At 45.8% G+C, this 21,918-nt stretch overlaps 1 protein-coding gene across 1 annotated transcript in view; it reads right to left on the reverse strand.

Annotated features, from left to right (window-relative positions):
• Positions 1 to 11,066: 11,066 nt before the first annotated feature.
• Positions 11,067 to 21,918, reverse strand: part of POFUT2 (protein O-fucosyltransferase 2) — a 28,343-nt gene continuing 17,491 nt past the window's right edge. Inside the window, exons 5-9 of the mRNA XM_084643485.1 lie at positions 20,871 to 20,937; positions 16,064 to 16,189; positions 14,163 to 14,343; positions 13,000 to 13,123; positions 11,067 to 12,773 (exon numbers count right to left, since the gene is read on the reverse strand). Coding sequence (XP_084499611.1) covers positions 12,620 to 12,773; positions 13,000 to 13,123; positions 14,163 to 14,343; positions 16,064 to 16,189; positions 20,871 to 20,937 — 652 coding nt within the window. The 3' untranslated portion in view covers positions 11,067 to 12,619. The remainder of the gene's footprint in view (positions 12,774 to 12,999; positions 13,124 to 14,162; positions 14,344 to 16,063; positions 16,190 to 20,870; positions 20,938 to 21,918) is intronic.

Raw genomic sequence — 21,918 nt, forward strand, 5'->3', positions numbered from 1 at the left:
CCCTTTATTGTTGATGCTGGAGGACGTGGGGAGGGCTCATGGCACTGTCAGAGGTGCTGTCTGGCAGATGAGGACCATTGGACTAGACTCTAAAGTTTGGCTGGATTTATGTGGTCTCCAAAGTGGGGTGCGCGCAGGACGATCGATTGGGGGAGCACCGCCGGAGGGGAAAAAAAGGTGGGGGGGCGGCCCTGAGCCCTCCGATCAGTGGAGGAGCAGGGGCAGCCGCGCAGCCTGCGGCCGGAAAGACGTGGCGCTTTCCCCTTCAAAGCCGGCCGGAGAGAAGCGGTGCTTTGAAGGGGAAGGCGCCGCTTCTCTCCGGCCGCTGGCTGCGCGGCTGCCCCTGCTCCTCCCGACTCCTCCGGCCCCTGCTCGCAGGGCCGCATTCCGAACGGGGCTTCAGAGCTGCAGGCCAGGGCCCCGGGGCCCCTAAAGTCCCTGCATTCCGGGTGGCCCTGCCTGCTGGGGGGGACGGGGGGGGACAGCTCCCAGAATCGCGGCTCCCAGAATCGTGGCCATGGGGGTGGTGGGATGATTTAGTTGTGGATTGGTCCTGCTTTGAGCAGGGGGTTGGACTAGATGACCTCCTGAGGTCCCTTCCAACCTGGAGATTCTATGATTCTTTATCGGTTCTAACACTGTGATCATCGCTGTAGTATCGGAACACCTTCCAGCAGAGCATGATGTGAGTAATATTTGTCCCGTGTTTGTTCTCTCATCCTCTCCCCTCGGGGAAGCGTGTGGGCAGTGGAATATCTCGTAACATGTTGCTTTATGTTTATGTTAGAGAAGGCAAAGTCTAGGAAACGGGTCTGGCCCTTGGAGTGGAAGGTGGGGAGGTTTGTGCTCGTCCTTGGTTCCTGGGGGGGATGTAGAGAAAGTGGAAAGAATTCAGAGGTGAGTGACAAAGATGATCAAAGGGATGGAATGCAAGCCATCTGGGCAAAGGCTGAAGGAACTGGGTATGTTTAGTTTGGAAAAGAGGAGATTAAGGGGAGACATGATCATGGTCTTCAAATACTTGAAAGGCGGCCAAAAAGATGGAGAAAAATTGCTCTCTCTTGCCACAGAGGGCAGGACAGGAGACAATGGATTCAACTAGGGCATAGCAGATTTAGATTAAATCTCAGGAAAAACTTCCTAACTGCAAGAACAGTACGACATATAAGAACAGCCATAATGGGTCAGACCAAAGGTCCGTCTAACCCAGTATCCTGTCTTCCGACAGTGGCCAGTGCCAGGTGCTTCAGAGGGAATGATCAGAACAGGCAATTATCAAGTGATTCATCCCCTGCTGCCCACTTTCAGCTTCTGGCAAACAGAGGTTTAGGGACACCCACAGCATGGGGTTGGATCCCCGACTATTCTGGCTAATAGCCATTGATGGACCCATCCTCCATGAACGTAACTAGTTCTTTTTGAACCCTGTTGTATTTTGGCCTTGACAACATCCCCTGGCAATGGAACAAACTGCCAAGGGAAGTCATGGAAGCTCCTTCACTGGAGGTTTTCAATGGTTAAGACGCAACAAATCCTACATTTGGCAGGAAGGTGGACAAGATGACCCTTGTGGTCCCTTTTAAGCCTGTGCTTCTATGATTGTGCGTGCCTTGGTGAAAGAGGAGCAGAATTGTCCAGCACCGGTTTCATCCCAGAGTTTTAAGTTCTTTTAGATACCCTGGGCCCAGGCCATGGAGCTCCCCTGAAAGATAAGGGCCAAGCCCTTGAACTTGATTTGGTATTCTATGGGAAGTCAGTGCAGGGAACGGAGAACGTATTTGATGTGCTTGGGGTAACCTATGTTACTGTCTTTTCCTTGCAAAATGCTCATGATTGGGGGTTGGACAGGTTTGAAAATGTCCCATGTGTTTAAGGTGCCCATGCCAAGGGATATGATCCCCAATCAGAGCAGAACTTCTCTGGGGAACTGCTTGGGGATGAACTTAGTGCTCTCTCACTGTCTGACAGAGGCACTGGGCTCAGACTGGATGAGCTGTAAATGTGCAGTATTTAGCTGCTATTTATCCATCTCTTTGCAAATAATCTATGAACAGATGTCTATAAGTGTTTGCAAATGGTTTGGGTGCCCCACTCTAGCCTTGCCTTAACATATAACAACATAACAACGTCTATACATCTCTCCTGCTAATTATTTGGGATCATATGTTCAAAGATAAGCCTCCCCACTGATAAGCTGATCAGTAAAAGCAACAGGATCTGTCTGTGGATCAGACGTGACTGACTTTCTATACAATCAGCAACAGAAAACGTCCTATTTTGTGCATGTGTAAGCCTGAGTCACAACCAGAAACAATGAACAGAACCCATCTGGGGCCAGGGGAGGCATGAGTCCTCTTAGAAATGGTTGTGATGGTGGGTCTTAGGACAGACTTGTAGCCAATTATTTTAGTTTATTGTTCATTTATTGTGTGGTTATGACTAACTAACATGTTATGTCATATATAAGCATTGCATGTTAAATAGAGTTACATTGTAGAATTATAGAAGGTTCAGATTGATTAACAGTGAGAAGGGATAATTATGTATTAGGTGTCTAAGTAAGAAGGGCTGAAACGCAACACCTGTAGGCGGAGGCCTGCAAGATTTTAGCTTTGCTATTTTAGGCCTTGAAGATGAGAAACGCTGACATAATTAAGTGACCACAGAATGATCCTATGCCACAAGATTAAGGGAAAAGATGCACCAATGGGTGATATTGCGAAAAATTAACAGGAAAATAATTTTTTGCTTACAAGGTAACCGGTAATCACCTTTTCCTAACACATGCCCTAACACAGGGTGAACAATATGCAGAAATCTAACGAGGTATAGTCAGAATCACATAATAAGAGGGTGCCCAGATTAGGAAAATGGAGCTCCCTATGGAAACTCCAGCAGGAACCATCCCTCAACTGGTGATCAATCCATGAGAGCCCATCAGACTCGAACACTATCTAGGACAGAGGTGGGGAAACTACGGCCCGTGGGCCACATCCGGCCCCTGGGACCCTCCTGCCCGGCCCCTGAGCTCCTGGCCCGGGAGGCTCGCCCCCAGCCCCTCCCCCGCTGTTCCCTCTGCCCCGCAGCCTCAGCTCACTGCACCCTCGGGCAGAGGGGCTGCGAGCTCTGGCTGGGCAGCGCAGCTGCAGAGCCGTGGCCTGACCCGGTGCTCTGTGCTGCCCCGTGGCGTGGCTGGCTCCAGCCGGGCGGCGTGGCTGCCTGTCCTGGTGCCCTGGACGGCACGGCTGAAGCGCCCCCAGCCACCAGCGCTCCAGGCAGCGCGGTAAGGGGTGGGCAAACTTTTTGGCCTGAGGGCCACACTGAGTTTCTGAAATTGTATGGAGGGCGGGGTAGGGGAGGCTGTGCCTCCCCAAACAGCCAGGCGTGGCCTGGCGCCCGACCCCTATCTGACCCCCCCTGCTTCTCGCCCCCTGATGGGCCCCCCCGGGACTCCTGCCCCATCCAACCCCCTCTGTTCCCTGACTGCCCCCCACTGCCCCATCCAACCCCTCCTCTCATTCCTGACAGCCCCCCCCCGGGACCCATGCCCCCATTCAACGCCCCTGTTCCACGCCCTCTGACTGCCCTGACCCCTATCCACACCCCCGGACAGGTCCATCACTGGCTATTAGCCAGGACGGGCAGGGATGGCGTCCATAGCCTCTGTTTGCCAGAAGCTGGGAACGAGCGACAGGAAAAGGATCACTTGAGGATTCCCTGTTCTGTTCATTCCCTCTGGGGCACCTGGCATTGGCCACTGTCAGCAGACAGGATACTGGACTGGATGGACCTTGGATCTGACCCAGACCGGTCGTTCTTATGTTTTTATAGGAGGGTCTAGGGACACCACCACCTGTCAAAATAAGTTTGGTAAGTAGCATTCTCCCTAACTATTCCTGGGGAAGGTTTCTGCTCTACTGCTGCTAAGGAAAAGACCTTACTGCTGCAGAAGAAGCAGAACTCATGTTTTTTTTTTTTCTGCTGGGCTGATTATTATTATTTCCCAGTTGTGCTGTTCCCTTTCTGCCTCGTATAGACTCAGACTATAAGGCCAGAAGGGACCATCGTGATCATCTAGTCCTACCTCCTGCACCTTGCAGGCCACAGAATTTCACCCACCCACTCCTGTAATAGACCCCAACCTCTAGCTGAGTTACTGAAGTCCTCAAATAATGTTTTAAAGGCTTCAAGTTACTGAGAATTCACCATTTAAACTAGTTTAAACCTGCAGGTCGCCTGTGCCCCATGCTGCAGAGGAAGGTGAAAATACCCCGTGGTCTCTGCCAATCTGACCTGGGGAAAATTCCTTCCCAACCCCAAACAGGGCAGTCAGTTAGACCCCGAGCAAGTGGGCAAGACCTTACTCTTGCAGGCAGTAACAAAAACTGTCAATGGCATATTCCATCTAGTTAGTTTTTTAGCTCCTTAATGCAATGAGGAATCTAAACAAATGCCCAAAATACTGTTGGGGTGGAGGTGGGGAGAAAAAGCTGAAGACAAATGTCCTGTAAACTGATCAGGCACATTTGAGGTTTATTCAGCCTCCATCTGTGGAAAATGTATCATAGCATCTTCTCTGAATGAGCAGCACTTCCAAACTGATGAGCCAAAAAAACCCCCAAAAACCCCGCACATCTCTAAGTTCATTGCTATTCCAGTTCACCACTTAAAAGGAGTAATGTTCTGCATGTCACATGGGAAGGAACTTGAGGACTGCTGCTTCAGCCTCTTGTGTTATTTGGTTTTTATCTGACCAGGGTCAGAAATCCATTGATGTAAACACTAAAATGCACTTTTCCAAGGATCACTGAAAAACTGTAATATTAAAATGTCAGCCATAAATACAATCACGCAGGCAACTGCTGTACCATTACAGCACAAAAACATCAGTCACAGATCTAATCATGCAAGCCGGCTCTGTACAATTACAGCGTAAATGCCATCAGTCGGACACCACTGCTTCGGCTAATTCCATAGTATTACTGCAAAAAACATCAGACGTCCGACTCAGACCACGACAGCATCCCGCAGTCTAGCAGGACAGGCCAAAGTCTACCAGCTTTTTGCTCCAATACCAATCAGGCCCTTCCCCTCTGGCTGTCGCAGGCCACCTGTGTGGGAAGCAAAGACCTCAGAAAGAAAAGCCAGCTCTGGGCTGGCCGCCATTTTTTCATCTGAAAGGGTTTTTTTTGGCAAAAAATGACTGTTCTTGTAAACAGGAAATTTTGTGTGGAAAATGTCTGTTTTCCTTGAAATTTTTCAGGTTTTGAGCAAAAAATAAAAATAAAAATTCCAGTTTTAACCAAAAACGTTGAGGAAAAATTTCCATGAAAACCATTTTCTTTTGATTTTCATCCAAAAGTTTCCACAACAACCTCCCCCCCGGCATGCTTATTCAGCCAGCTCTAGCACCAGACTCCAAGCCGTGCCGGAGAGCACTGGGCAACCAGGCTGGGAGGAAAGCACTGCACCAGAGGGAGGGAGTGGCCTGCCACCTCATGGCCGCAGAGAAGCAGAATTACAGCTCAGTAATTTCCCCTGCTCTAACTGTCCCATCTATGCAGGACTCTCCTCCGGAAGAGACAGCAGCTCCGGGGCATCCCAAAGGAACAGGAGAGGGAGTGGTGATGGGTCCCGCTCAAGAACATAACTCCTTTCAGGCTCTGTCCCTTCACAGCCCACTTACACACCGCCACCCCCACCCCAATGCTCTTCCCCGAGTCCTCCCAGCCCGCTCCCTGCCTTGCCCTCTCCCTGAAGCCCCCTTAACACGTTTGCAGCAGCCCAGCGGGGTAGCAGTAAAGCTGCACAGAAAGCGGCTGTATCCTCCCGTGCTGTGACATGAAGTGTGTCTCCTGGCAAACTCTCTTAGCACCACTAGTTCCCAGCTCTCTCGATCTCAGGAGATGTGGTCTTAGGTTTGTTTTCCCCAGGTGTCCCTGCACTTTCCCCAGCTGAATCTAACTCTTCTTTTCAGCCTGCATCCAAAGTCCCAGCTCTCTGCGTATTCTCTTCTGTCTGTACTGAGGCACCACTCCTCCCGACTTACTGTGATCTGTGGGTGTCATTTGTGTTGTGGGGAGAGGGGCTACGTCCAAAAGGGCCAGGGAAAGGCAACCGGAGGAGAAGGAAACTGTAGGGTTAGAGCATGCTGTCTCCTAGCCGCAACCAGGCCCACCCCGAGAACAGGTGCCAGAGCCATGCAGGCTAAAAGCGGGTATGGCCAAGAGGGCAGGGGAGGAGTCAGAGGGACAGGCGCTGCAAAGGACACATACCTCCCTCAAAGGGGTGGATGAGCTCTCTGCAATCCAGACTACTGCTGCCCAAGTTAACGCTTCAACACATGGCCCAGCCCGAGCAATGGAGCGCTCGCAGATTGTTTCTGGAGCCCCCAGAGCAGCTTTCTTGCTTCAATCTGGCACTACGGCTGCTCTGAGATTCTGAACAGCTGGAGCAAGATAGCTACAAGCACCCTCCCCTCTCCTGCCTACATAGCTCTGTGTGTTGGCCATGTGTGTCTGCCGATTCTCCAATAGTACACCATGGAAATGGCCACCGTCATGCTGGGGTTCAGCCAGTCCATGCTTGTTCCAACAATTTGTGAAGTATTGTAATTGCAGGACATCAGTCTCGTCATGCCTTTGGCATCCTGCTTACATGTCTGACAGCTCCAGTGCTATTCCTGTGGTGATGTAATCATAGAGTAACTGTCTCACTCTTTTGATCATCAATGCATTCCAGTGAGTCCAAACACTCTAGGCAATATTTTCAGCTGCCTCATCCCTCTGAAAATCAGGCCCCTCTAAAAGTGTCTCTCCAGGTGGGCATCAAAAATGGAGACACCCAAAATCACTAACATTTTTAAAATCTTGGCTACTGGTAACAGCTGAGGTCTTCAGATCCAATCCCCCTCTCCATAAGCCAAATTATAGACCTGGAGAGTTCACATGCCAGGATCCACAGCAGCTGCTCTAAATGCACACAGGCAAGGTCCATTTGTAACCCAGGACTGTATACTCCGAAGCACAAGTTAGCACAGAGATTGGAAACTACATGGCAACTCCACTAGGAACTATGATAGTTCTCAACAATGACACTTAATTATTTCTTGCTCACTGGATGCTGACTTCTTGGCACTGCTGAAGAAGTTACAGAAACATGTTAGCGACATCTCAGATGGGAGTGTGGAGTGTTATATGTTCAGTTCTTATGATCAGCGGACTCTATACTAGTCCCTGTACGGTTTCTAGATAAATTTGATCAAATAGTGCATCAACAGATGATCCAGTTCCAGCAGCTTTGAGGTTTCAGGTTTACACTGCAGGCCAGAGCAGCCGAACAGAAGGATTTTATGCAGAAGAGGCAAAGCACCCACGCTGTCTTCAAGGTGCCCCCAGAGATGCCTGGTGTGATCCTGTACAGGACATTGAAATTGACTACTCACGAGTAAAAAGTGTGTGTTGAGATGGGTTGCACTGGCTTGGATATAATCCTTCAACATCCCGGAGGTCTGTGGTAAACTGTGTCAGTGGTTTGTGAGCTATAAGGAATCTAACGGTCCCACCCCAGTCCCTGCTTTCCATACCACAGCATCACTGACTGGCACTCCCTGCTCAGGAGAGGGTTATCTGCAACATGGGGTCATGCTGTAGGAGACTGTAGCAGCTGAGTTCCAGCTCTGCCAATTAGCTGCATTGAGTGTTGTTAGATCCTCCAACTGATGAGAATGAAGCCAATTTATAAATAACAATGTTGTAACAAATCCATCCACCTACCCTTAAACACTGAAGATGATTCTATTCAACAACCATCAAAAAAACCCTACAATACAGAGGGGTACATGCCCTGGCAAAGAACAATTAAGTCAATGCCCATGAGGTGGGGCAAAGTCCAGTCAGGGACATTCGTGCACTCTCATACATTGCAGGTGTGAATGTGGTGTGTGCTTTCTTCACAGGATGTTCTTCTAACAGCATCACACACACATCTGCTGTAACAATGAAGGCTTATTATGCTCTAGTACAGATGGGACCTCAAAATCACCATGTTGACACGTTCTGCTTCTTATGCCTAAACTGAGCAGGATACGAGATTTAAGTCTGATTAAAGTCATTGGCATGTACTAATTACACCAGCATCATTAAAACACCACCCTTAAGGTTTTACGCTGCGCCATCATCCCTATCTGAGGTGCTGGATGAAACGCAAGCAGTTGCTACTGCTCTGTGTGCAGACACAGCTCGAAGGCAGCTTGATCTGACTGTCTACTGTCACCACCCTGTGGCAAAAAGACTGTGTGGCCATTCATTGGTCTAAACAAAGCAACCACACAGAACCCATTGCACATCAAATCATTTCTAGGGGAGCGATATTCCACTGGCCCCGGTCTGGTAGGTTTTCTTCAAGGCTTTTATGGGATTACTAGTCCTTTTATCGTGAAGGATCACAGATTAGATTAGGGTTCCTTTCCATTTTTGTATCTTCCTCTGGAGTAACTCCCTTGGGATAGGGATGCAAAATGTTAAACCGGTTAACTGATTAGCCAATAAGCTTCAGTCTTATCAGTAAGGTATTCCTGTTAACATTTAAACTCTGGCTTCAGGACTCCACTGCCACCCCACCCCCAGGGTCCCGGCTGCCGGCCTCGCACCTGGGCTGTGTGTGGGGCAGCAGCAGAGCCCTGGGCGTGTGGGGGGGGGGGTTCCAAAGAGGATGGAGCTCGGCTGGTCTCAGTGGTAGCAGATGATAGAACGAGGAGTAATGGTCGCAAGTTGCAGTGGGGGAGGTCTAGGTTGGATATTAGGAAACACTATTTCACTAGAAGGGTGTGAAGCACGGGAATGGGTTCCCTAGGGAGGTGGTGGAACCTCCATCCTTAGAAGTTTTTAAGGTCAGGCTTGACCAACCCCCGGCTGGGATGATTTAGTTGGGGATTGGTCCTGCTTTGAGCAGCGGGTTGGACTAGATGACCTCCTGAGGGCTCTTCCACCCATGATCTTCTTTGATTCTATGACTCATGGTGGCAGCAGCAGAGTCCTGGGCTCACGGGGAGGCAGCCAGGGCCTGTGGCCAGCAGCGAGCTGAGTCTCCAGGCGTGGGGGTGGCAGCTGGGACCCCGGTCTTGTGGGGAGGCAGCAGAGCCTAACGGTTAAACATTTAAGTGCTAAAATGTTAATAGTTTCAACATTTACTTTTTTAAAACGTTATTTACATCCCTACCTTGGGAACAAGCACAGGCATACAGACTTATTCCACAGCTTTCTCAGTGGTGGAATTTTCACTGTTTTAAACTTGGTGGTGGATATTTTTGTGCACCTCTCTTCCCTTTTATATTTTCAGCAATGAAAATTCCTACTTCCATTTTTCCCTGAGTGAAATGCAGAGAATGAATTAACCCTTGAGCTGACATTTTCCTATCCATCACAGAGGAGGAGATGGTTCGGACTGCAAGGAGCACAGCTGAGTTTTGGGACTAAGTTGTCTTGTTTAAAGGGACAATCAAAACCTATCTGTTTTGCAAACGTTTTTGAAGCCAACTGAGCAGCCAGAGGGCAGAGAGGCAAAGCACCTCAGAGGTGGAAATATGGTGCAGCCTGCTACACAGACACATCAATGTAAACATATTTGGATCACAGCTGAAAATCACCCCGTTTGTGTACTGAAATTAGCTACTGTGGCAGAACATATCCATTATAGCAGCCACACACATCCTGTGGCTCTGGGACCACATGGACTACTTTAGCCCTGCATGCAGCTTTCATCTTGTGTTGAATGCTTCCCATGACAACTGTGCAACGATGTGCTCCATCGGGAGCGCTGGCTAGGTGTGTTCCACCTCCATGTGCCGTGGGAGGGGCAGGGAGTGAAGACACCTGCTCTGATAGGTTAGTTCATAGAACACGGCCAGATCATCATTATCTACACTCCGCATTTGCAGAAGGCTCCTTCCTCACTGCCCAGCCATTCACCTGTGCAGCGTGCCAAGGGACCATAAATGGCAGCAAGTCAGAAGGGGGTAACGGCAGCACAAGGCACCAGGCAGTCATGCCTCTGCCACCTTTGTATGGTGCAACAGCTCATCAGTGCTTCTAAGTGGATTGGCTCTGCATGAGAGCATGTGACGGATAGATTTTAAGGCCAGGAAGGGACTGTTATAACCATCATTTTGAACTAACCTCTTTCCTAATCCAGGGCAGAGAAATTCACCCAGTCAATCCTGCAGTGAGTCTAATAACTTCTAGTTGAGCTAGAGCATATTTTTAAAAAGACATATCTGATCTCAATGTAAAAACTGCAAGTGACAGAAAATCTACCACATCTCTAAGTAAGTTGTTCCAATGATTAATTCCCTGGTCAAAAGTTTTCACCTTAATTCAGTCTAAATTGTCTAGCTTCAGCTTCCTTCCATTGGATCTTGCTCTGCTTTTGTCTGCTAGGTTGAAGAGCCTTCTATTAGGTGGTCAGACTAGATCATAATGGCCCCTTCTGCCATTAGAATCCATCGATCTGACATGACAGAGCTGGGTACGTCACATGAGGGAACCAAGAGCAGTAAGAAACATGGAAAATTCACATAAGATACTACAAAGCATTTTATTTTTCATAAGAAATTGAGGTATACAGTTATAGGTATACTTTGCACAGCACGCAGGCTACATGACACCAGTGTCCAACTCAGTTGGAAAAGGCACTGCTTGGAGAATACAAGGCTCCCACAAGCCTCATTTTGTCACTGGAAAGGAACCCTTGCTGTACAGAGATACAAACAAATAGCTGGTAACAACACAGGAGGCCTGAAATTACTCACTTTATGAGGAGACTGTACAAGTTTTCCCGCACAAAGCACAGGACAAGCCTGCTTGGCTGTCTGGGAGGATACAGTAAGGTTCCCATGGAGAGCACAGGAGGGGTATATTACTGAGCCCAAGCGGGTAGGCGGTGGACATGAGAAGAAGCCCAATGGGACACAGGATGGAGCTAAGAAGAATGCTGCTGAAAGAAAGAAAGAGGTGGGGGGTGGGTGAAGGGCACAGTAAGAGTACACTTGACAACATGAGGATGAACCCATTAACTGCTCCGTGTTCTGTTCACATTTAGAGGAAAAACATACCGCTGAACTCTGAAAATTACGGCTCCCCTTTTTCTTAAGCAGACCAATCGGAGATGTCGCAGAACCATGAGCCAGATTAAAACGGCAAGACAGAAGTCTACCTGATTGCACGTAGCCAACTCTGAACAGCGGGTGTCAAAGATGTTACAGGCGTCATATTCGTGAAGTGTTTTCTCAGACGGCCATTGCACTCTCTTCTGCCCACACTGTGGTTAAAGCAACAGCTCCCCATGCCATGATGGCTCACCGAAGGGGGTACTCCACTACACTGCTTCCATGTGCCCTTGCTGCGTGTGACATTTCAGTCCCAAGGGAGAGTGTCACCTGCATGCAGCTGCACAGCATTCACCTGGGAGATCTGATGGGTACGCAGAATTAAGGGGAAGAGCAAAGAGTCCCATGACCTTTATAATGGCTGGTCAGTTCTGGCATGTCTGAATCCAGGGATGAAGCCATGCCCTGGAACGCTTCCAATGTGCAGCAGGCTAGGCGTGGAGGGGGAAAGAAAGAATACTCCACCCTGCTCCCCCTATGCAGCTGCAAAACACCCTCAAGCCTAAACAAGCAGCTCCACGCTTTGAAGAGTTCTTCTTGCAAAGCAGGAAACTCCCTAAATGCTGTTTATATTTGCCTTGATTTGAGTGAATTTAACATGGGAGAAAGGTGATGAATGACAGCTCTATAAAATGAAGGCTCCCGTTCAGGGAGAACATGTACATGACAGGCGGTACACACTTTCCCTCGCAGCCCTACTAAACAGAACCCAACCAGCTTTGGGGTTGCCAATGTATTTCAGTCTTTATGTATTTTAGCCACTGACCTCTCTGCCAAGAATTGCTGTTAAAGGTGCTAGCTGTGACACTGGTCTGGGGTCTGGTAAAAATACCACCTATCCTTCCTTCTTACGAATATGAAATGCATTTTTGTACCAGTTTGAAATGTTCAAAAATTACTATTGGATTTTCCCTCCAGAACTGCAAATTCTGTGCACAATCTGCAGCTCTCACAAAGTGCAGGTTACAAAACCTAAACGTCCTCCTTGTAAACAGATAATACTACAGTGACTCAAATAAAGCTGAAAAGAAAATAACCCGCTGAACACAGGAATGTGGTACAGTCTATAGCTATGTTATAGTTACAGTACATAAAAAACAAACAAACAAAAAATTGTTTCAAGGTTTTTGAGTGAAAACATTTTGCTGCCTCCTAAAACAATGCTTGGCCTCTGAAATCTAAAGTAAACGTTTAGAGAGTGAGTATACTGTCCTGGCCTACCAGCTACACCAAAAACTGAACCCTTACCTCACTTCATTTTGACCAGTTATATCAGGGCCTGGTCAGGAGAATGACCATGGTATTGCTACCCAGTTGTGCTTAAAACCCAGACTCAGAGCAAACACCAGGAAGAGGAGGAGAAAGTAGTAGCTTAGCTAGAAAGAGATGTTTCCTGTGAGTTTTCTCTTGGTTTGGTGAGCTCACCACTTACTGCAGTCCTTTGGAGTGGTTTTATTAATAAACAATTTTCCAGTGGGTTGGCTGTTCACAGTTTCTCTCTTTCTCACCACAAAATCGGTTGTAAGTTGTCTGGGGGTCAAATCCCAGGATCTCCCTTTCCTCGTGAATCCGGAAGGAAAATGTAGAAACTGAGGTGCCTGTAAAATACCTGTGAAGGAAAATAAAACTGGTTATTGGAGAAGGTTTTGTTTTTAAGGTACAAATAAGGGCCTTATCAATGTCTAATCTGTTTATAATGAGTTATCTGTAATCAGAAACACAGACATTACTGCATCTCATTCAGTCGCATTATTTAGGTTTGCAAGATTCAATCATTTTAAAATCTGCCTTCACATACAAACTGAACAGACACGTACAAAAATCAAACTAGCTACCGAGCATGTGCACAGATCCACTGGTCAACGATTGCTATTCCTCCATCCTTGTAGACTTCTAGCTCCTCCCAAGTGGGTTCAAACCTCACCATCTCAGGCAGTAATTTCTTGAGCTCTTCAGTCTCTGAAAGAAAAAAAATGCCATAAGCCGCCCGGCACAGGACCGTTAGAGAAAACGATAATATTGCCCTATACCTACATTTCACTGAAGAGCTGGACCAAACTGGTGGAAAGGTTGCAAAGCAGAGGAAGCTCAAATTTGACCTAGGATGTGTAAAACACGTCTTGCTACATGACTGGGGAAGTTTTGGGGGACAGGTGCCAGTGAAGGAGTGTTAGACACACTTTGCACGGATGAGATAGCAAATGCTGATGGACTGAGGGGGCCTGGAATTGACGGGCCCGGGAAACAGGTGGTACCACTAGTCTCACTTTCTAATCCTACAGAAGCAACAGACAATGATTGCACCTCTAGGGTATATGCCACAATGGCCTCCCCTCTCAATGCTTTTTTAATGACACCCGTGGAATCATATAAAGAAAAGGTGCAGTGGAAATGGGAAAGAAGAGGAAGAAAAGACAAAAATACCCACCCCTTATTAGGAGAGACTATTAAAAACAATGCAAGATGTTTTCCTGTGAATTTAATGCATATGAAAGGTGCTACTTTGACTGGTCTGGAAAAAAAGTCTTATTCTTTCCCAGAACAGGTACAGCATGGCCGGAACCTCCCTCCTTTATCAATGGGCCTCATCCCTACCCATGAGAGGCCAACACTATGGCTGAGGCAAGTTCAATCTCCTCACCCATATACTCTGATCTCCCAAAGCTGCCGGTTACAGCTAGTCATGATGATAGTTTGTGCTATGTGGACATCTGCTCCTGGGAACTGGACCAGGGCATCACGCTTGTTTCATGCAGATGGCCAAACAGCCTGTGTGAAACACCCAGTGACTACTTTCTAGGCACTACCTATTTGGGCTGGATTTGAATGGTCAGCATGGAGATGAAAGGCTCCAGTCCCTCTTTTAATTTCCTGAGCTGATCAGTCTCCCAGGAAGGCTATCAATATTCAATAATCCATGAATATGAAGTGACAACTGTTGCCACATTGACCAATCTCTATTGTGAAGTAAGACCCAGGATTAAACAGGTGTGCATACCCTCCACAATGGCATCAGTGGCTATGAAAACTCTCTTAAGTTTATGCCTCTCCATGAGGCTGCGGATTTTCTTCACTGCTCCATGAAGGCTTGGCACATCTTCTCTGTGACCCCAGATGAAGTCTTTTCTTCTGAGGTGAACCCCAAGGTATGGCCCGCCTACAGCAGTGCCCAGCTTTACCTTCAGAGAACAATCAGCACATGGTGTAATCAAAATACACTAGTCTCAACGCAGAATGAAAAGGGTCTTGGGTACATGAACACTTGCGCTGAAGTAGGTACAGCACTGTGTTAATTCAACGAAAGCGAGCCATTGTAAGGTGTGTGTTGACAATATTTTGTAGCACTTACAGCTGATTACTGTGTTTTGATATCTGGCAGCAATGAATAAATAAACCATGCAAGATGGAGAGAGCTGTTTATAAAGATCTCAAATTTATCATCAAAGAGTGGCCTCATTAAACTAAAGCGACTGACAGTTCTGAACAGCACATTGCTCCATCCAACAAGATGCAGAACAGACAAAGTTGTCCTTCTTGGAACTGGGTGTGACATGCTATGCTCAAAGCCGCACCCTGGAATCCCCATATTCACCACTATCATAGAATTATGATGTGTTTTGTACAATGTATGCCTTGTGAGGTATCATTTTAAAAGTATTGATCTGTTGAACATTAATACCCGGTTGGATTGTATATGCTGTCACTGTGGAAGTTATGAAGTTTTGCTATGTGTGCGTTACTGAAATACGTTGTGAGGCTGGGAACATCCACAACCAGCCTTTCAGGTGCAACAATGGAGGAGCCAGACGCTGCTGATAGCCCATTAAAGGACTCCACACTCCCAAGGACTATCCCAGGAACCGTATACAACGGAGACTTCTCAGAGATAGCACATAGACAATGGAGACTGCTTCACTCACATCATAGCAAAGGATCTTTCCAGCAAGCTGGAAGAAACTATAAAAGAGGGGAAGTGACATCATCACTTGACCTCATTGCCCCCCAACTCAACACCTGGAAACATGTCTGAAAGACTGAACTGGGGAGGTGGTCCCAGGCTGAAGGAGAGTTCCAGCCTGTGTATGGAAGATCTGTAACCTGCTTGTATGATCTATCAGGGTGAGACTGACCGATTCAAATCCTGTCTAGTTTATAGAACACAGACTGTGATTTTTACTTTTATTTCTTAGGTAACCAACTTTGATCTGTACACTTACTACTTAAAATCTATCTTTCTGTAGTTAATAAATCTGTTTTACATTTTACCAAGAACAGTGCATTTTGGTTGAAGTGCTTGGGAAATCTGCTCAGGAACAAGAGCTGGTGCATGTCCTCTCCACATTGAGAGAGGGGTGGACTGGGTTATAAACCTATACTGGTCAGGCTTCTGACCAGAGCAGGTCGGTATAGCCCTGGGTCCTCGGCTGGGGAGCTGGGGGAACTGGCTGGAGCCTCTCTATTATTAGTTCATGAGTAGCTAGGAGAAGCATTCATATAACTCAGCTGGGTGTGTCCCTGCCCTTGGTTGTCTGTGTAAGTGCAGTACCTGGAAAGGTTTGCAGCTTGCCACAATATCACAGTGAGAGAGGGAGCCCAGGTTGGTAAGCCAGAGGGCTCAGCGGTAAGCCAGTTCCAGGTTGCACCCCAGGAAACCCATCACAGTGAGACTTGCCGTGCTGCTCTCTAGCAAACAGTTCAGTCAACAAGATCTGAACTGACTGGGAAAACTTCGTTCCAGAGGAGGAAAAATCTTGGAAGGGCAGAGAGACTAGAAATGCTGTGTACTAGAATCATCACATTCATAGTTACTTCCCAATCCCTCTCACAGTGCAGTCAAAATACTAAACAAATATATTGGATACATCTGTTACAGAAAAAACAGATTACAAACTACTTTACCTTCATCTGTGTCCAGTCCTCATTGTAGTCTGTCCTGTCTGCCTCATCAGTGGAGTGAAGGTATTTCCTCCTAAACTCATCCCCCACCACACGCAGGTGTTTAGCAAACACCATACTTCGACGGGTCTGTCAGGATGAGAGGAGCTGCTGAGTGACTGTCTGGGAGTAGGGAGATAGCTATAAACACATGCATGTGAGAACCTGCTTCCATTTAGAGCTCCAGGAATGGGGTTACTTTTAACACATTCCTACAACGCTGCAAGGTAACAATTTCCAGCATTTAAGGGTACTTTCTACCAACCTGTGGGTAACTGCACTTACATCCCATATACACAACTTGTCACTGCAGGAGTGTTTCAAAAGTGCCTTTTAATAGCTAGACCTACAAACTGGGAAAAGAGTCGAGATTCATCTACCTTGTAGTTTAAATTTAGTAATTTTTAACTTTTGTATAACACATTTCAAAACAGAGCAAGGATAGTATTTATTTTACTAACAAATGTGTTATCAGCACCCAGCCAATGGCTAGTGCCTCTGTTACACAAGTGTCCACAATGCTTATGTTCCTTGTGCCAGCACAGGGTCTGTCAGCCGTTCCCCATGGTAGCAGAAAGATCTAAGTGTTGACACATGGGGTCATTAAACTAGGAGAGCTCAATTTAGAAATAGTTTTCAGTGAGGTTCCTGTTCATTAAATCCAGTTGAAAAGCTGGTTAAGGTAAATACCCTGAGGTCACGAGTGATTTGTGCAGGGTCATACAGTGGTTTAGATGGCATTAGACCACAGAACATATGTAGCTCTCCCTCACTCTAGCCACCGCACCATATGGCTGCCCTGTTAAGTGAAGAAGGCATTTCTGTACCAGATCAAGTACAGAAGTAGTGCAGCTCATCTTTTGGAAAGAAAAATGTGGAAAGACTTGTTAACTTACAAAATTACTACTGGAATTAAACATGCTCTAAGAAACATGCCTCTAGCCACCAAAAGCCCCAATCACAGTAAAAGGGAAACTGGCAAAAATGAAGCTATTCCCCATACCTGAGGGTATTAATAATTTCAAATGTGTTTTGTGACACAGTTACCATCTGGAATCGAGGCAAAGCAGAACCATCCTTGTTAGTACAAGCGTACAGTACTAAGGAAATTCTCTGTTACTGACTTCAGTTAACCACAATAATCAGAAGTTTGGTCAAATTCTTGATTTACAAGCAAAATGCTTTTTTCCCCATTGAGCAATGAACACTGTATGAAGATGCACTGAGGATTTTTGAATTTATTTTCAAGACAAAGATCCATTTGCACTTGGCACAAAAGCTTCTCTTCTCTCACCAGAATGGTGAAATTCAGATAGGGCTAGTCTAACCCCATAGTCTGCCCTGAGTAAGGGACTGTGGATAGCTGCCCTACCTACCCCAGGAGCAGAGCAAGAATGACCTGGCATTCTGAGGAACAATTGCTCAGGTTCTCTTTTCCCCTTGCTCTAGCAGTGAGGGGGGCTGGTACTGCCTCTCTTTTCCTGTTACAGCTGACTGCCCTGAACTCCAGCCGCAGTAGAGAGAGCAGAGCCAGGGCTCCGTCCCCTCCATACCCCGTCCTCGCAGTGTGGAGAATCAGGTGAGTAACCACTAGGTGAGCAGCCTGCTAGTGCTTCTAAGGGAGCAGGATGAAACAGCACTACCGGGGGATTTTTCATGTGTGTGCTCCTCTCACACCACCACCACAGGGCAGCAGCCTGGAGGGCCTGGGGGGCTGATCTGTTACAATCTAGAAACATCTAGAAGGTGGGTAGGGCAACTGTTAACATGGCTGCTATACAGAGTGGGCGAGTCATCTTACTTTCCAGTCTTCATGGAGTTGAATTTATTTCATAGTAGTGTCTCATTTCAACTATAGCCAACGTGAAAGCTGCTGATCAATACTGCAAATGGGTGATTAGTGTTTAGGGATCTTCATATCAATGAATTCATTTATCTGACTCAACATGCCAGAAGATGAAGGAAGCGATTGGATGACTGAAGTAACGAAAATAGACAATTTTTCTAAGTAATTCTTCAAAATGGAAACATTGTCAAGAGACGTCACTCTGCAAGGAAACTGCAGTAAACTCATTTCTTTGGATCCATCGTGACCAGATGCATCACTTAATGAAATCTTGGCTATTGAAGTGGAAGAGCACAACACTGATGATTCTGCAAGTGAGACATTTACAATACTGCCATCATCGTTAAAATGTAACCACAATTATTTATGTCCCTGATCCTGGTATTCCAGCAGCTCTTCAATGTTCTTCTGAAACCATCATCAGCCTCATGGATGGATGACTGAAAAAAGGATTGATGCCCCAGTTCTCAGTGACACTAGGGGGGAACTCTCAGGAAGACTGTGCATCTGTATTTGCATTCAACTAATAAGTTGAAATATGAGACTAGCAGAAGGAGGTCTTCCATCAAAACACAGCACACATTTTACACAACAGAGAGCACCACACTTACAAAAGAAACGGAAGGAGGTTTGAACAAGCTGCTGACACCATTGTCACCGTTGCCATGCAATTCTGCCTTGATTAATTGGAATCACACAAGGGTAAAATCAAAAGGCAATTCAGAGACGCTGTGTAACCTTTCCATTCTTTAGCGGGTGCAACTGATCCTAAATAAAAAGGTGACAGGAGGAGCCCAAAACAGGATGAGGATGCTGGAAAAGTGCTGATGGGATGTAATCGCTAGTTTCCTTTTCTTCCAGCATTTAAAAGTGGAGGTCCAGATTTCTACCTAGAAACTACGTTAGCAAAGATGTTTGTCTCTCACAAGTTTGTTGCTTCAAAATGGTGGAAAACTGTGAGTAAAATCACAGGAAACTCTTAGAAGACCTGCATGCTTGCCTACGCGGCACACAACTTATCATGCAGGGTTTAGCACTTAGCGAGGTCAACACTTGGTGACAGAATATAGTAGGTGCAGGGAAAAAGAAAGCGACACACAACCCAGGGGCAGAAGCCTAGTCAGTTCGCAGATACGGGAACCTTGGAATGTGCTCTTTAAGTAGGGTTGCGGGCTCTTCGCTTTGGCCAACATGTACAGCTTTTTGTGTGTGAGAAATAAAGCAGCTGATGATGGGAATCACATAATACAAGGTTTGTGTTCATTGCATAAAACTTGCAAACATGGTCGTCAGTTGGATTCTGCTGGTGACAAAAAATAAAATAAAATTCACAACTCTCTTTGGATGAGGCTCTTAGCTATTGGCACGGTACGAGTGCTAACACTTCGGCTGCTGTCCCACTTACAGGGCCTGGATATCTGCGCTGTAACTCACACACAAGTGCAAATCTCAGGCACTGGGATCATTTTACACCTCTTCTAAATTTTGCTACTGTGATAAAATGAAGAAACAGCATCAAGTCAGACTTTTTATCACAAGTGAGTCTAGCTCACAAGAACAGATATTGTCATAAAAAAATTATAAAGCAATTTATTCAAACAACCTCGCAGCCATGATAGGACAAGCCTTTTAAAATTTTTAACATTTAAATTTAGTATTTTTATTATTTGCATTTTAATACTGAAAACATCTTTGTTACTGATTGTATTATATATTGCAAATATTGTCGTACAGTATTTTGCTGCCTAAGATAATCTTCACAAATTCTGTGTCTATACAGCTCTGTCTAGGATATAAACTGGAATGAACACAGATAGAACCACCACTCTGGAAGAATAAGGAAATTCGCATGCTAAACATATCTCTAACTAAAATTACGGCTGTTAAAAAACCTGCTTAAAATAAGAACATTCTTAGATTATGAATTTTGATCAAGCAAATTTAGGCCTTAAAAGTCCATAGTGCCTCTATCAGAGAAGATACATTATGACATAAATGGGTTTTATGTCCTATTTTTACAGATTAGTATTCAGTCTTAGAAATTATGATCCATCCACATCTCTTTATTAGGGGGGAAGTTTTCCCTCACAAGTAATTCATGGTTTATTTTTTCTGAATTACCCAAGAAAATAATTTGTTAACTGAGATGATAGGACTACTCGGGTTTAAATCGAGCGCCTGTGTGTTTGCGGGATCAAGGCCTAGGATTACAATTTATTTACTCTCTCCAGCAAGCTGACCTCCTCTTGAAAATTAGACAGCAACTGTAATCATCTGTAAACCCAACCTGGCTAGATTTTTTTTTTTTAACTCTAACTCATCTTCAAGCTCTAAGAAATTCATGCAGCCATACCAGCTCACTCTCTGAATTGCGTACATAAATCTAGATCAGCTTCACAAGAAACAGGGAAGCAGAGAACATTCAGTACATTACATCACACCACACGCTATTTTCTTATGGCGGAACCACTGAATCAGTGATGAAAACCTTAAACTCCCAACCTTGATGCCTCCTATTAAAAGGCTATGGTTTGGAATTTCTGAAACACTCGGAGTTGACCTAACTCTACTCCCAATGAAGTCAGGAATTAGGCCATTGTTAAGCATTTTGGAAAATCCCACCTGAAATGTTTATAGTCTCAGGCCTGTACCTGTGAGGAGGTCTGTTATCAGCGCCCTACTGACTTCAACTGCGCTCCAAACAGGAGCAGAGGTCCACCCACAGATTGCTCCCTGCAGGAGCACGTGAACATTCTAGGTCTGATACAGCAACGACACTTCCTGCTCCAACAGGTGGCAACATACAACGAACAGATCATCTATGAGACTGGCTGCTTCTCGGACCTCACAGCAAAAACCAGTCAATACTAGGTTTTTATTAATATCAAATAGAAAATCTGGAGACGCTAATTAGAAAATACTCACATTCCAATAATCTCTCCCTCCGTAGTGGTCATGAAGAAGGTTTTCAGCTCTGTCTAACATCACTGACCTGTTAAAAATGGTAAAGTTGAGTGCAATTCCCTTAGAAATATACTTTACATTACTATGTTCAGTAGCAAGGGAAGCAAAGACTGCCCTCTATGTGTATAGTAAACATTGAGAATGAAACACTTTCCTCAGCATGCTGTATTTACAGCAACAGGACCTTTAGCCAGTTTGGTATAAGGAAGGCATTTCCAAATTGTGGCCCAGGGACCACAAGGGATTCATGCAGTGCTGTCTTATCACACAGTGCTGGCTCTCCTCATTACTGGCTGCTAAAATTAATTAAGGTAATTAAATATAAATAAAAACTCTCCTAATATTACTTCCCATCTAGGCACTTTACTCTTGGGGGGATTCTGTGCCAAAAAATTAAAAATTCTGCATATTCTATTTGTCAAAATAATGCAATATAATCACATCAGTTTCAACTGTTTTGGTAATTTATTTAAATTACAGTACAGAAAAAACTCCACAATAACTATTCAGCATTTACTAAATACATGAACGTTAAGTTACAAATACTTGGTAGCTAATACCCTGCATTCTAGTTATAACCCTGGATTTTCATTTAAATTACATTACAGAACACCAAACTGGGGGCGGGGTGGGGGGTGGGGAGAGAGTAGAATGTCATTTTAAATTGCTCAGACTTTCACACATGAAAGTCATATTGTCCTGGACCTGGCTGGGTACTTTGGGAAGTGCTTGCTTCTGACTGTCCCGACATTTTATTGACTGCTTGGTCAATGTTTTATTTGCTGTCAAAGTCTTTTTTTTTTTTTAATGGGTAAGTAAAATAAATCCTGAGCTGTAAACTAACCCCATTGTGCCACTTTGGCACAGGAAAAAAGGGAGACAGCGCATAGATCTTCCCAGCTGATTCCCTCACTCTGGCAACGTAGCGGCCTTAAAACTTGTACAGCTTTTATGCTGCTGGGGGAATTGATGGAGTATGGCAACAGTTAACTAACAGTAGGAACATTAC

This window comes from Lepidochelys olivacea (assembly GCF_965140295.1).
Source record: "Lepidochelys olivacea isolate rLepOli2 genome assembly, chromosome: 11".
Taxonomy (NCBI): Eukaryota; Metazoa; Chordata; order Testudines; family Cheloniidae; genus Lepidochelys; species Lepidochelys olivacea.